The following is a 15,439-nucleotide window of genomic DNA, read 5'->3' as shown; positions in this document are numbered from 1 at the left end:
TTGCATCAGCAGCTTTCTTTTTGAGGCGTTCAACTTCCTCCTGAGCAGCTTTGCACTGTCGTGCTGCCTCTTCTTCTGCTGCAGTAATCCTCTTCACCTTCTCTTCAGATTCTTTCCTTTTCTTCTCTTCCTCTGCAGCAACCTTTTTCAGCTTCTCAGCCTCTTCTTCAGCTTTGAGTTTGCTCTTCTGTGTCTCCTCTGCAATACTCTTCAGTTTCTTTAATTCAATCTCCAAATCTGACCTGTCTTTTGATGCTCTCTCAAAGTTGATCTTAATGATGTGAATTTCTTCTTCAACAACCTTCTTTTGCCTCAGAGTTTCTTCCACAATCGTTTTTTGTCTCTCTAACTCAGAATCAGATGAGGTCTTCAGGTGTGTGATTTTCTCTTCTATGTCTTGTTTATGCTGAGCAGCTTGATCCTCCAGCAGCTTTCTCTGATAAGCTTCATCCTCAGCTTTTCTTTTCAGTCTTTCATTTTCAGCTTCTTTAGCTTTCAGAGCGATCTCAGCCTCAGTCTTCAGACGAGTCGCCTCGTTGATGGCAGACAGTTTTTCTTTAAGTATTTTTTCAGCCTCGGCTCTCTGCTGTGCTGCCTCATCCTCTGCAATCTGCCTCTGCTTCTTAGCCTCTTCAGCAACTGATCTCAGTCTAGTTGCTTCCTCAGCAAGTTGTTTCATTTTCAATGCTTCAGACTCAAGAAGCTGCTTGCTCTTTTCAGTGTTCGACAGCGTCTGCTTCTCTGCTTGAATCTTCATCTGCAGAAGAGCGTCCATTTCGCTTCTGACTTTAGCCAGTTCATCTTCCAATTGTTTCCTCTGGTTTTCAGCAGCATTCACCTCATTTTTTAGACGCTGGAGCTCATTATCCAACAGGCCCCTCTGTTGTTCAGCATGTTCAAAGTCAGCCTTTAGTCGGATGCATTCCTGCTCTGCAGACAACTTATGCTGGGCTATTTGTTCTGCAAATTTCCTCTGTTTTTCCAACTCTTTCTCTGCATTCTCCTTCTGTTTAAGAGCAGCATCTTCAGCTTTTGCCCTTTTCTTGGCATCCCGCTCTGCCTCAACTTTCTGCCTCTCTGCTTCCTCTTGAGCCTGGCTCTTCTTTTGAGCTTCCTCTTCAGCTTGTAGCCTCAAGCGGAGAGCCTCATTGGCTTTCTGTCTCCATGTTTCAAGCTCTTTCTCTGCTTGCTCCCTGGCTTTGTTAGCTTCCTCTTGTTGTTTCCTGAGTTTTTCAGCTTCCTCCTGCAACAGAAGGACAGTACCCTGCTCTTTCTTAAGGGATTCCTCTAGTTTTGTTGCCTTTTCATTGAATGACATGGATTTGGTTTGCAACTGGGTGGCAGCAGACTTTTGTGCCACCTCCTCTACAACCTTGATCTGCCTCAGTTTCTCCTCCTCAGCCTGTTTCATGCGCCTTTCTGCCTCCTCAGCTTGCATTTTGAATTTCTGCAAGTCATCCATTGCTTTCTGCTTCTGCTTGGCAGCCTCTTTTTCTGCCTCAGATTTACGTTTCAGTTCATCCTCTGCATTTTTCTTTTTCTGAGTCTCTTCAGCGACCTGCTTGCGAAGCCTTTCTGCCTCCTCCTGAGCAGTTTTCCTGAGCTTCTCAGCCTCAGCAGCCTTGTCTCTGAGCGTCTGTAACTCGTTCTCAGCTGTGGTCTTCTGTTTTATTGTCGTCTCTAACTGGACTCTAATTATGTGGATTTCTTCCTCAATTTTGGTACGACTGAGTAGGGCCTCTTCCAGCTGTTGACCCTTTGATTTGATCTCCTGCTCAGACAGACTCTTCAGATGATGCAGCTCCTGCTGTATATTTTGCTTCTGTTTCTCAGCATCCACTGCAACATCTTGCCTCCTGCTGGCTTCTTCCTTCATCTTCAACTTCAGCTCCTGGGCTTCTTGCTCTGCTTTGGCCACAGATTTAGCATGAGCCTCAGCCAACTGTTTCTGTTTATCTAACTCAGCTTGTATCTCTGCCATCCTTTTCCTCTCCTCTTCTTTTAGTTTTTCAGAAGCCTTCTGTATTAGTAGAAGCAAAGAGGGAGTAAAGGGAATTGAGATGATTTTAAAGGTGTTAGACTATAAAATAAAACTTCAATATTAAAGTAGTTATAAAACATGTAGGTACATGAAAATGTAAATACATGAGAATATGTCACAGCTACTTATATACAACAAATAAGATTAACCAGAGGGAAGATATTGTATTGGGAAATGCTTGTCATGTTTATTTAATGTATGGCACACAGAATGACACTTTACGTCACAACACAGCACGGCACTACACTTTACTTTCATGCAGTTGAGGTTTAATTTTACCTGATCAATGTCTTATATATAATCTGTGTTATAAGGCCTGGTCACATTTTACATAATCAGTATTGTATGTTATGGACTTGTTACAAACAATACATTAATCACATTACCTGTAGCCTTTGTACAAGTAATAATAGCAAACCTATATTTTAGTTTAAGTATTGTCAAGGAGTGATAAGTGTGTTGCAGGAAAACTGTCACATAAATCAGTCACCATTTCATATTTTGAGTTGTCTCAACTCAGTCTTTACATACTCAAAATAAAGCAGCTTTTTGTAAAATGTGTGAAGTGATTGAGAAGAAATAGGTAGGGAATAAATAATTAGCAGCATGCAAAATGCATTATGCACAGTGGGAAAATACTAAAGATCTTGTAAAGAAGTTATGAAACAGCCCAATAGTTTAAATAAATATGATTATATGGAACTGCATCACAGCAAGTCAGAATTCAACCAGAATACCCTCACTATGAAGAATAGCATACTGATGCAGCAAACACAGCATGATTTGATGTAACAGAGAATCTGAAGTAAGCTTGGATTAAAATCTAAGTGACGACTCATGAATCCAAGATCAAGGTACATTAATCTGACAACAGTAAACATCAAGAGATGAGTTCTATACTTTAGTGAGAATGGGCGATGCAGTGTGTGATTGTATGCGTGATTGACAACTAAAAGGAAGGTCCACAACTTTAGAAACCTCTCATATTGATCTCTAATTAAGCTCGGGTTGAGACAATTATTTCGGGTATATCAGCACCAGCCTCCTATATTTATTTGCTAGTGCAAATCAGTGGAGAAAAAGAACAGTATTAAAGCTGAAACAAGTAGTCAATGAATTGATTAGTCAATGAATTGATTATTCAATCGACAGACAAATAATTGCCAGCTATTTTGATAACTGATTAATTGTTTCAGCCACTTTTAAATCAGAAAAAGAATTCAAAGATTTTCTTCTAACTTCTCAAATGAGAGGATTTTCTTTTTTACATATGATTGTAAACTGAATATGTTCGGGTTTTGGACTTTTGGTTGAACAAAGCAAGACATTTGAACATGTCACTTTTAGCTCTGCATAGTCATGGGCATTGTTTTCCTTTTTTTTTAATGTTTCATAGACTGAAAGATTAATCAACTAAATCAGCAGATTAAATTAAATAAGTCCTTTAAATAGACTTTAAATGCAAAATTATTATATTGAAACAACAGAAATAAATATAATAACTTTAATATTTCATTAAAGTTGACATTTACACTTGCTTACAGGAAGATGAAGCCAATTGCTCAGTAAAAGATATTTATTATAAAAGATATTTTTTATGAACAAACAACAATCTCAATTATGAAAGGTGTCCACAAAATCCTGAACCTTCCCTTCACTATAGACAAGGGTCTGATGTAGACAGGAATGACACGAACTGAGAGGGTCTTTTTTAAATACCTGGTACTTTGGGGTTAATTCATCTCTTAAGCGCGTGATTAATATTCATCATGACAAAGCACTGGCGAGCAGGTCAAAAGGATCACAACACAATAGGAAGTTAGAAAAGAAGAAAAGGGAGAAAGTAAAGGTAAGGTAGATTAAAAATATATCTGAAGGCAGGTAGCCAAACTGAAGCCTTCAAATCACAGGTGTGGGTGATTTCAAGAGGAAATAAAAAAGCAAATACTAAATCATAAATTGTTGTAGAAGCAGTTGGAAAATGTGACTGATTTCAGGGCTGATGCCTGCGGGATAAATCAGGGTCATATGTACAGACTATGTGACATGATTCGACTAAATACACAGTGTCAGGGAATGAGAGACATAAACTGTAGTGGGGATGTAATGTGCTGAAACACTAGGATGAAACCGTTTGCTTCATCGATGTACGCTGTCCTATCGCTCAACAGATTTGGACTTTGAAGAATCATAAGTTTTGAGTGCCAACATTTTGGAAGTATTTGATGACAAATAATTTCCCATACATCAATTAATCATTTGTTTGTGTTAGTGGGAACCTGCTGCTAGATGTCTTCAGCATTTGTGTGTACTTACCTCATCATCCTCCAGGCGGCGCTGTGTTTCTGTGATGAACTTAATGTACTGGCTGGTGAGCGTCAACAGCTCACTATAGCGGGTTCTCAGAGTAACATACTGTAGGGATGCAGTGGCACAGAAAAGTTAACAGTGTATTTACTTTGACTTTAAAAACATACATGTCTTTATAATATATTCAAGTTTCCAGGCTTATACAGGTAGCAGATATCAATCACAACACCCAAACTGGATGTATGCACAGGTCATTGCCCTTATCAGGAGATAAACTCGTAAAACCTACCTCCTGAATGATATTATCAGATGCACACTCCATTTTGGCTTTCTTTAAAGGAGATGCTATGGGATCTTGGAGGGCTTTGTAAGTCAAAATTTGGAGCTCGTAATCCTAAAAAAAGAAGAACATTTTCTCAAATCAAGCCAAAAAAAACCTTCCTTTTCCTTGTGTAGCTAAAAATACCTGTACATACCTTGACTGAATCAATATAAGCCTTTGCATTTTTCTGGCAACTTTCAATCTTGTCCTTGTTTTTTTCAATTTCTTCCAGGAGTTTCTGTAGAAAATAAATTAATCATTAAAAGAAGACAATATTTCACTATTGAAAAAGTATTGATAGTGTATTTCAGTTTTTTCTACAAAAAAGCCACAGCTACTACCCTTATCATAATTACTTTAAACACACTAAGTCAAATTTAGCCAGTGAGTAATTAAAATCAGTAAAGAAAGAACTCTTACTACATCAGTGTGACCACCAGAGGGCATAATGACCTTTCGTCCCTTTACCCCACACAGCTTGTTCCTTTCTTAAAAATACCTTCTCCTCTGCCAGTTGCTCCTTGAGAGCCTTGCTGTCGCCAATAGGCACAGCTTGAAGTTTCTCCTGCCTCTGTCTCGCTTCTCCCAGCCAGCGGATGAGCCACTCATAGCTTTCACTGTAGGAGTTCATGTTGCGCCCGAGGAGGTTCAGCTCCCGCCGCCTCAGGTCGATCTGGGCAAACACCGCCTGCCAGCGCTCCAGGAGGCTGTAGACCAGCTGGCGGTAATGCTCCAGCTCAGCGTCACGCTCGCTGTGGATCCTTGTCATCTTGTCATTGATAGCTGTTGCCCTCTTGAGCTCATCCTGCAGGCGGTCAAATACCACCTGGTCGGCCTCTGCTTCAGCATGCATCGACTGTAAGACAAAAGAGCATGCATACAGTCCAGTTTTGAAACAAGCATGACACAGGTTAAAGGTTCATTCATTTCAAAACAGAAAACAAAATCTGAACATTGATTGTAGATATAGATGAACCGTTAACATATTTCAAAAAAGGAGAAATACCTTCAGCTGACTACGATGGTCCTCCACCTCCTTCTCTTCAGCTGGCACCTTGCTAACATCACGCAGACGAGTCTCATAGTTCTTCAGTGTGTCTTCTGCATCTTTAGTGTTTCTGATCACAACATCAATGGTCTTCAGCCTGAAATCACAAGGTTTACACTTTATTAAAAGCACAGTAACAGTCGGAAATGTATCAGAAAGCGATCAGGGAGTCATAAAGACTCACTTGTCCAGGTAGACGGACGAGAGGCCATAGACATGATCCATCTTCTTCAGTGTGATGTCCAGTTCGGAGCGCAGCATTGGGGCAGAGCTGGACTGCTGAGGAGACGCCAGAATCTCCTCAGTCTTCTCAGTGATGGAGTTCAAGTCTTTCTTTAAGCCCTCCAACTCGGACTGGACTTTCTGATTAATGAAAAAAAGGTAGTATATAATATTAAATATTACAGCCGATAATATACCTTCAGTATATAAGTAAAAACAAATAGAGTTAGAGGGGATATGAAACAGGATATCTACTGAGTTTTGAACCATAACTAAGCTGACAAGCAAAGTACATCTGAATGAAGGAACACTTTATTTAATTTCGATAGTTCCCTTTCCTTCTGTACCTGACTTTGTGTTTATGTTTTAAATTCTCATGTCATTACCATTTGCTCTGCAGTCTTCGCGGCGCAGGCCTTGAGTGGCTCCTTGTCCACAGGCTGGCGGAGGCGTGTTACTGTTCGATTCTCGCAACCTTCCAGCTTCAGACGAAGGTCCTTGATCTGCGTCAGGTAAGTCTTGCACACAGACTCATCTTGCTCTCCTGGTTGGATTGAAAAACATTTATATAGATTATTATTTTGAAGAGAAAACACTAACTCTGGATAAATAAGCCGGTTGTACGTCAGAGTTGCATTTTATCTTTGACATAGCTTTTAATATAAAATCAGTTCATGGCACATTCTATGGTGTATTGATACACGCATAAAAACAGAGCATACTCATTAAACATACAGTATTAGTATTAGCATTAGTAGCATCTTAAACTCATTTAAATGTTATTTAACAGTTACATTTTACATAATAGTACTATGAATACTTTGGAAAATTTGTCTTGATAAATTACAGAACCATTAGTACAATTCCTCTATGATTTGTGAATAAATGTACTTCTTCATAAGATTACTTCTTGATGTTTTGTTATCTGTCATAGTGGTTAATCTAGCAAATAATTGATTAAATCATTCAGTGATCAAGATTGGAAATCAGCTGCCATGAAACCCATGCACAGAGACAAGAATGCAACAACAAGTGGGTTAGGAGGAATTTCAAAGTCAGTGAGGATGATGAAGCTGATTGTGTTAATGAATGAAATGAAACATGAAAGCACAACAGCCAATCAAAAGCTCCTCCTGCACATTTGGTGCTGCAACTGAAGCCCCTTACCTGCCCTGGGTGGCACATAGCCTGTAATGCGAATCCAACAGTCAACTTACAACCAATGACCATGAGTGAATTTTAACATAAATGTCTGAGAAATGATTCAGTAAGAAAAACTTCAAATAAATGTGTCTTATTCATGATGATAAAAGAACCGACAATGGTACATAATGAAAAAGAAGTCCACACCTTGCTCTGCAGAGCTGACCATAGTGTTGTAGTGCTGGGTGGCTCTGTTGTAGTTGGACTCCACCTGCATTCGGTCCTCGGCCCCGAACATCTGAGAGTCCTGGCTGTCTCTCAAGAAGTCCTGGTAGTGTAGCTCCAGGTTCCTCAGTGCCAGTCGGTACTCTTCCACCCTCATGGTCTTAAACTACAAGGGTGCAGATGAAAGTGGGCAAGGAAGATGGATATCAAACGTCATGAAAACACTAGTTCAGCACAAATCTGTGCCTTTATTTAGATAAATAATTCACAGTAAATTTACTAGTAGAGTGTAAAGTATGTCATTACTGGCTAACTTATTCAACAGCTAGAGGAGAGGATAAACCAGATAAATCAAATAAAGTTAACATAACCACTGCATGCATAAACCATGTTTCACAAATTGGTTGAAACAATTAAACTAGCCTTCATATGAACCTAAGTTAGCCGGTGCGAAAGGCTGCTGGCTGTCAGTTATTTTTTGCTGATAGTACACAAAGGTGGACTCTGTTTCCACATGTTTAAATGCTGCAGATATTAATGCAGCAACCGGATAAACTGTTGAAAAGTGCCAGAGACAATGTAAACTACTCGTCTACAATTCCCCAGGATTTTGATGCTGATTTAAAAGTAAAACATTTCAGTTGTTTTCCCTCCTGTCTTACATTCATGTTTTATAAAATCTGGCACTGTGCTTCAGGGATTTTATAACAACTTAAAAGCACTGTTGGTTTATTTTTTCTCTCATTTTTGTGTTACCATGGTGATGTTCCATGTTTTGATCATGTGGATGTCTCTCATCAGGTACTGCCAGGACAGCAGGCTCTTCATGTCCACAAACATCGTCTGCCACATTGTGTGCAGCCTCTGGAGGTTTCCATCCAGTCTGAGGAAGGTTAAGTGGAGATTAGCACTTGAGGGCTGTGCGCACATGAATTTGGATTTTAACAAATCTAAGACACCCTGGTTCAACGCTTTGCTCACCCAGCAACACTGTTCACAGCGTCCTTATTGGTGGGTGGAACCAGGAAGCAGATGGACGGCACAGACGCCTCGCTGCCTTTATCATTCAGCACCCTCCACTTGAAAGGCTGCGAGTTGTTCAACAGAGCGCATTCATCTCCTCTGTGGACTGTGATCTGAAGGAAGATAAACACAGACGCTCAAGTCTGACTGGTCAACAGACTGAATCTACTAATGTAATGTCCTATGTCTTTACTAAGAAATCATTTCACATTATTAAAAGTAAACTGAAAGCTGGACACAACTTTTGAACACCTTGATATTCCATTAAGAATTTGGAATTTTACAATGTTTAATGGTTTATTAGATTTTTATGTATGAATCAATCCTGTGCGTGTCCAAAAACAAGACAAATACCTCCATCTGTTTGAAGTCGCAGACGGCCTGGATGGGCAGTTTGCTCTTTATTGCTGTAGCAGGGTTACGTGGTTTTAGCTGGACGATGGTCTTGGCCCTTCGCTTCAGGCCCTCCAGGTGAGTTTTGAACTCAGTCAGTTGTTCTTTCTCATCCTGTGAAGAACACAGGACTCACTAAATACTTAAAACGGGTGTTCCCTGCACAGTTATTATTGTTAAGCTTTACTAAGAAAGCATTTAGCAGGAGTAAAAACAGTTATCTTTCCTCACCACAGCGCTAAAGCGCCTCGTGCTGCTTTAAATCATCAGCACACAGAACAAGCTGTACTCTTCCACAGTATAACAGTATCTTGATGTGTTTGGTAAGTAAACAACACATTGGTGAAACCTACAGCTGCGTCCTGCAGTAGATCTTCCAGCCGTGTGACTGTGATGGAGCGGTCGCAGGTGTACTTCCTCTTCATTGTCTCTTGCATCTTTTTGATCTTCTCCTCCGCCTCCTTCACATCAGAGAAAAACTAGACCAGGAAGAAAGTGGAGAAATTAAGCTGCAGTGTTGTTTACAAGTTGAGAACTTAAAGGCAGAAACAGTAAGACAAACACATAAAGATAATTCTTTTTGTATAAACTGACCACATTTAAACTGGACACTAGCTGTTTTTAAGTAATCAAGTCTTGTGGTGTAAGTTAGTAAACATACCTGAAAGTAGGCAGTATTTTCTTTAAGGTGGGTTTCGATGCAGCAGCACAGCTGGAGGATCCAACTCCACTGAGTCTGCAGAGCTCCAGTGAAGGCCTGAGGCGGGAGGGTAGTAGGGAGGAAAAGGTGTTTTGACAAAAATATACAATATCATAGTGAGTTTATAGACTGTAGTTGTCAAGATTGTCCTTCTCCATCTTAAATAATCTTACCTCTACAGTCTGCCTGGCAGGGTGTCCGTCCCTCAGCAGTTTGTCTCCTGTGGCCTGGACATTGTTCATCTTCTTCTCCCTGAGCTCCAACTCTCTCATTAAACCCTGCTCATCACAAATGACGACAGTCAGAGTTGCAACGCAAAAATCATTACTAGAAAGCGGTGCGGGTGTTAGAACATCTTTCTCTACCGAGTAGTTTTCTTTCTTGGCTGCCATGTTGGTGTTTCGTTCACTCCAGTCGTAGTTGACCTCCTCCTCCTCCTTCTCATTCAGCCACATCAGCTCTTTGGTGGCTGCAGTGACGAAGGCGTGAAGCTGGTCCAGGTACTGCAGTCGGGCCTTAGAGGCGTTCTACAAGAGAGCAGATGACAAAGATGCTATAATAAAGGGCCTCTGAGGGACTAGAAGACTGGTTCTAAGGAAACTAATGGGGAACAGGCTAAAAGGTAACATCACAGTAAACATTCAGGCTGTTTATGACTTTACTGAACCTCTACCAAATTGCTGGACAATTAGCATTGCAACAGCTCAGTCTCTGGTTGGTGCATAATAATAATAAATAAGACATTCAATACAACATAACATACCATTTAATACCTATTTCATGATTATACCAGCCAAAGTATGAAAGAATGATGGAAAACCACAATATGGGCTACAATTATTTACTATGTCTGATATTTTTTTAGTACTTCCCAGCAGTATTTGACAATTATTTATAATGATAATTAATTAAACTAATGTGACCTTTACCTGGATAAGAGGTAGAAAATGTATGTATAGATGGATTCACAAATTAATTAATTTAAGGTCAGGTAGTTTTTGCTTAAATCGATATTTGGCAATTGTCGGATGATGACCTTCCTACTATAGGTGCTGACTGAAATGCCACAAAAAAGGACTGGGCAGCCTCCTGCAGCACAATCGACTACTGCATCAACATTACTGCCTGCAGCATGAAAGAGAAAATATTTCAGACTTTTGTAACTCAGATGTAACTTTTTAATAGCTTGGAAGGCATTTGTGGAATGTTTTTAAAGACTTTCAAGACCTGCAGATACCTTGTCATTCAATACTTTCACACCAGGCATATCGCCTCTGTCTGCACAACAAAAAGACAGTTTATAGACCCTTTTTTGTAACTTACCAGGAGCTTGCCGTACTGCAGTTCCAGTTTTCCCAGATAGTCACGGTAGGCAGCTTTACTGGCAGGTGAGATCTGACTCTGGAGCAGACGTTCAGAAACATATTAAAAAAAAAACATCAGTCAAACAACCATTCATGGCAAAAAAAACAGATGCTGTTTTGTCTGAGATGTTAGGTTGATCTGTTAAGATGTAAATCTCTGTTTGATTCCTGTATATCATACAAACCGACACAACACTATACACTAGAGGAAGAAGATAGAGCAAAGGCAGAAGAAAAAAGAGTAAAAGTTACAAAAAAGACAATCATATAAAACAGGCAAGGAGGGAAAAATTGTTTCTAATGTATTAAAACACCATTCCAACAGCAAATCAATACATTTAACAGTTGCACTTGCTTATTTCACTCCTTAAACTATCCATTACTTTGTTTACAAATCACTGAACAAATCTGAGATGTGAACGGTGATTCAGGTCTGGAACGAGCATCTCTCTGCTGTAGGCTTCCTGAAATATTTCCTCATATTTCATGTCAGCTGTTTGTACCTCATCAGCCTTTGCCCTCTCAATCTTGGAGCGGAACTCCTCCACGGACTGGTGCAGGCCACGGTGGCTGCCCAGCTGGCACTCGACAGCGGGCAGGTCGGAGCCCCACTCCCCATCATCCACCCGGCGCTGGTTCTCCTCCACCCAGCCCAGCAGATCTTGAATGTAATGCAGGGTGACTTCATCCAGTTCAGGCCGCAACCTCACGGGGGCCTGCTGCAGGACCTGGACGCTGTGGATCTGAGTCATGGGGATCTGTGTGGCGGTCACACCTGACTTGAGGCGCAGGTTGTACTCGCTACGGAGGTTCACCAGCCTCTCATGGAGACGATACACTCTTAGGGTCAGAATCAGAATATCAGTTACTACTGACAGAAAATAAATCAACAACAAGAGTTTATAATATAATTGTAAGTAATCAAGAATAAAAATTGCCACAGGCTCCTGCCTCACAAATGTTAGGATTATCAAACTTTCTCAGTTTAATTTAAATGTAAAAGATTATCCATGGGTTTTAAACTCTTGGTTGGACAAAACAAGAAATTTGACAATTTTAACTTCACTACTGTAACTTTTCTTTGAATTAAGAATAAAAATTCATTAATAAAAAATACAAATATATTATATTGATAATACAAATGATCATTAGTTGCAGCCCTGATGTCAAAGATGAATAATTTCTTTTTGCACCTGCGATACATCTGCTCAGCTTGAAGGTGGCGTCCATCTTTGAGCAGCTGAACGTCGTTGAAGAGGAAGCGGATCATTCCTTCCGCTTTTTCCAGATCTGCCTCCATCTCTGCTGTGTGCTGAGCAGGTTTCCCCGAGCTCAGCATCCTCACATCCTGCAGCAAAGAGGCAAAGACCTTCCAGCACTGCACGTGGCTCTAAGCGTTTCTTTTAAAATAATAACTGAGGTTTGTGTCTCACCGTCTGCAGCAGAGTCTCCACCTGGTTGAGCTGCTCCTCACACACCCCCGACTCCATCTGGACCTTACTGACGATCCTCTGAAGTCGCTCCAGTCTACAGTGGAGAAGGAAGAGGTCAAAGGTCGAAAAGCTCTTTAGGCAGTCAAAACAGCCTCCAGGGTACTCTTGCTGTGTTTGATGTGAATAACTAAAGTAAAATCTCTTGATAAAGTAAAACTAAAGTAGTAGACTTAAAGTTAAGTGAAAGAAATGAAAGCACTCACTCAGTCTTATGGCGGAATAAATACTTTAACCAGTATCCCTGATGCATGAAGGCCATGATAGCGATCTGTCTGCCCACTAAAGCAGGCCGGTATTTTTTTTAAACTCCACAGTACTTTGTCAGAGCCTGGAAAAACCAAAAGCTACGCCCTGCCAACCTTGTGATTTAAAAAATATTTATGAGAGACTATCAAATGTATTATTGTGAGGGTGTTGCCGTGGCGATGGCACAGTTGTCATGTGTTTGCCCTAATATGACTTTAACTTCCCATCCCACAAAGCCAACCCAGTTGTATTTTATTGCCAAACTGGACTTTAGCATTAGGAAATGAGTCATCCTCATGGTCACACAGTAACACGGTATGTGATGATTCATTTCTTGTTCTTATATCTTGTGGTTTTTTTGTTAAGTTTGCTTTGGCAACAGAGCATATGATGAGGTTTATATCGATGCCTACATACCTTTCAAATTCTGTTCTGAGGAGACGCTCTCTCTCCAGTATGGCGATGTGCAGACGACCCCATTCCTTCTCCACATCAAATGGATGGTAACCTGGCGGCACTTTGACATGGCCTGCCTGAACTGCACCCTGCGAAACAAGAAGCACATTAGGGCTGCAACTACCTATTATTTTCATTATTGATTAATCACCCGGTGACGTTCTCAAAATCTCATTTTCATAAAACCCAAGTTAACAAATGGAAATTAGTTGTTTTACCCAACCAGCAATCCAAACCCTTTAAATATTCAGTTTATTATCTATGACAAACAAAAGCATCAAATAGTCACATTTGAGAAGCTGTAACCAGTGAAAATGACGAATTGCCTAATCAAGTGATGTCTCATCTCTAAAACAGATAAAATAAATTTGTTTAGATTCTCTCAAGCAATACATTCATATTTTCTTTCACCCTTTAAGAGACACCCGTCTTTTATGGAGAGGTCCACTTCCATTGAAAAAATATATATATTTTTAATCCACTTGTGATGAATTTGAACATTACGTTTGTAAGGATGTTCTACGTTGTTGGAAAACCAGGTGCAATGCACTTTGCTATGGATTGCACCTGGATTATTCTTTTAAAATGATGAGACTCTAATCTGTTGATTAATTGATAATATTACACACTGTTTTAACTGTTTTAATTTTCATAGTGCTAACAGTCTGTAAATGTTTCACAAAGTGCTAGTCTCCAGTGGGTTCAGGAATTTTTCTTGGTCACATTCACAACACATTACTTTAACTTAGCACATATTTCATCATGGCAGACTTTATTGTCAGAAGGCAGATTTATTGGAGCTGCATAGGAAACTCACCTCAAAAGACTTGAAGATGTGTTTGGAGCGGTTCTTATCTGCCTCTTTTGCAGGGAGCTCTGTTTCTTTAAATTTCAGAAACTGACGCCAGAGAACCTGCAGATCAGAAAAGAGGTTAATACATTTATCATCAGCTTCATCATCGTTGTTATTCTGCTGTTACATTAGTCAAAATATATTTTTTAAGACCCAGATTCATTCACCTCAATCTCCTCATAGCTGGTGGGGAACTTCCTCTCCTCAAAGACGAGGATGTGGTGCCTGATCCACTGAAGCAGCATGGTGACCAGCTCGTAATACTCCTGCCAACGCAGCTCCAGCTCCTGAAGCACAGATACAGACAGGTCAAGTTTAATAACTGGAGGATAAAGTTTTCCTGAGTGTACTGAAGACCTGACATTTTTTATTACACAGAATTTCCACAGCTGCTGATGCTTTGACCCTCAGTTCCAAAACCCATCATTTCTACATATTTTCAAATTTATTGATATACTGTAACAATAATACATTTATTGATATCAAATCCTGTTTTATGTTTTCATAGTGATAATGCTTAAAGCAATATATTAGTAAGACATTCTTATTCCTTACACCTCATAGCTTTGATGATCTTGCATCCTTGTTGCATCTGCCATGCTACAACGGCTATGTAAAATACTAGGGTGACCATTATAAATACTAATATTAGTAAGAATATAACATCACTTAAGTTTCCACCACATTTCTTGTCTGTGCTTGCAAAATGTCTTTATAGTGATTTAGAGGAAATATGAAATGATGACAACTCACGTTGGCTTTGACACCATCCTGAATGTCTGGTACTCTGGGCATGACATCGTACAGAGAGGAGACATATGTGATGATGGATTTCTCATCCGGATGGGTCACATCAACATCTGTAAAAAATAAATAAATAAAGGAAAATAAATGAAAAAAAGACGTTACTTTTCAGTGAAATCCAAGAAGAAAGAGGAATGTAACTTTTGTCAGGGCGAATAGATACTAAACTAAAATAACTTAGATCTGCGCTATTTATTGCAGTTGAGGTGTGAACATTTAGGGAAAAACCCATTTCTCCATCAAAAGCTACCCCTGAATTTCCTCAGCTTCCTTCACTTAACTCCAGTAGAGCTAATCAGTGGCCAATACCATAAGACTGCTTATTCTGAATATATCGTATTCTCTAATTTCAATGGTGTGACGCTGAAGAAAAACAATGCACACAAGCTAAAATATATCCTGGGTTAAGTGTTCAGGGTGATCGTGAATATGTCTGTGTGACTTCTCTCACCCTCTGGGTCCAGCAGTCGGGTGACGCCCAGGTCTCTCTCTGCCACGCTGAAGGCCTGCTCCAGATTCTCCTGGTTGCTCTGTCGGTACACTTGACTCATGTCAATCAGAGTGGGCCTGCAGACAGAACAGTGAGTGGAAATGGGTTGTTACACTGTTATTACTAACTCATTCATTACCTTTCAACATTACCCTTCATTCTATGTTTTGCAACTTCTTTCAATTTTTTACCTACCAGCCATTATTCTATTATGATAGCTGCCAGGTGAAAATATGTTCTGCAAAGTTATGCTGCACATTTCACATTTTAAGATGCTGGAGGCAGTTTCTTCATGAATAATGAAGT

At 40.0% G+C, this 15,439-nt stretch overlaps 1 protein-coding gene across 1 annotated transcript in view; it reads right to left on the bottom strand.

Annotated features, from left to right (window-relative positions):
* Positions 1 to 15,439, bottom strand: part of eppk1 (epiplakin 1) — a 137,861-nt gene that overhangs the window by 23,258 nt on the left and 99,164 nt on the right. Inside the window, exons 10-35 of the mRNA XM_038725446.1 lie at positions 15,095 to 15,210; positions 14,593 to 14,699; positions 14,007 to 14,126; positions 13,804 to 13,899; positions 12,948 to 13,075; positions 12,225 to 12,318; positions 11,985 to 12,139; positions 11,295 to 11,631; positions 10,751 to 10,828; positions 9,793 to 9,954; positions 9,601 to 9,705; positions 9,389 to 9,484; positions 9,081 to 9,206; positions 8,689 to 8,841; positions 8,293 to 8,447; positions 8,068 to 8,194; positions 7,294 to 7,477; positions 7,111 to 7,131; positions 6,330 to 6,487; positions 5,906 to 6,084; positions 5,680 to 5,818; positions 5,173 to 5,529; positions 4,828 to 4,911; positions 4,641 to 4,745; positions 4,358 to 4,456; positions 1 to 2,020 (exon numbers count right to left, since the gene is read on the bottom strand). Of these exons, the coding sequence (XP_038581374.1) occupies positions 1 to 2,020; positions 4,358 to 4,456; positions 4,641 to 4,745; positions 4,828 to 4,911; positions 5,173 to 5,529; positions 5,680 to 5,818; positions 5,906 to 6,084; positions 6,330 to 6,487; positions 7,111 to 7,131; positions 7,294 to 7,477; positions 8,068 to 8,194; positions 8,293 to 8,447; positions 8,689 to 8,841; positions 9,081 to 9,206; positions 9,389 to 9,484; positions 9,601 to 9,705; positions 9,793 to 9,954; positions 10,751 to 10,828; positions 11,295 to 11,631; positions 11,985 to 12,139; positions 12,225 to 12,318; positions 12,948 to 13,075; positions 13,804 to 13,899; positions 14,007 to 14,126; positions 14,593 to 14,699; positions 15,095 to 15,210 (5,501 nt within the window). The remainder of the gene's footprint in view (positions 2,021 to 4,357; positions 4,457 to 4,640; positions 4,746 to 4,827; positions 4,912 to 5,172; positions 5,530 to 5,679; positions 5,819 to 5,905; positions 6,085 to 6,329; positions 6,488 to 7,110; positions 7,132 to 7,293; positions 7,478 to 8,067; positions 8,195 to 8,292; positions 8,448 to 8,688; positions 8,842 to 9,080; positions 9,207 to 9,388; positions 9,485 to 9,600; positions 9,706 to 9,792; positions 9,955 to 10,750; positions 10,829 to 11,294; positions 11,632 to 11,984; positions 12,140 to 12,224; positions 12,319 to 12,947; positions 13,076 to 13,803; positions 13,900 to 14,006; positions 14,127 to 14,592; positions 14,700 to 15,094; positions 15,211 to 15,439) is intronic.

This window comes from Micropterus salmoides, unplaced genomic scaffold (genome assembly GCF_014851395.1).
Source record: "Micropterus salmoides isolate LMB-PRFRI ecotype aquatic unplaced genomic scaffold, ASM1485139v1 Ms_hic_scaffold_17, whole genome shotgun sequence".
NCBI lineage: Eukaryota > Metazoa > Chordata > Actinopteri > Centrarchiformes > Centrarchidae > Micropterus > Micropterus salmoides.
This window is presented reverse-complemented; position numbering and strand designations above follow the sequence as displayed.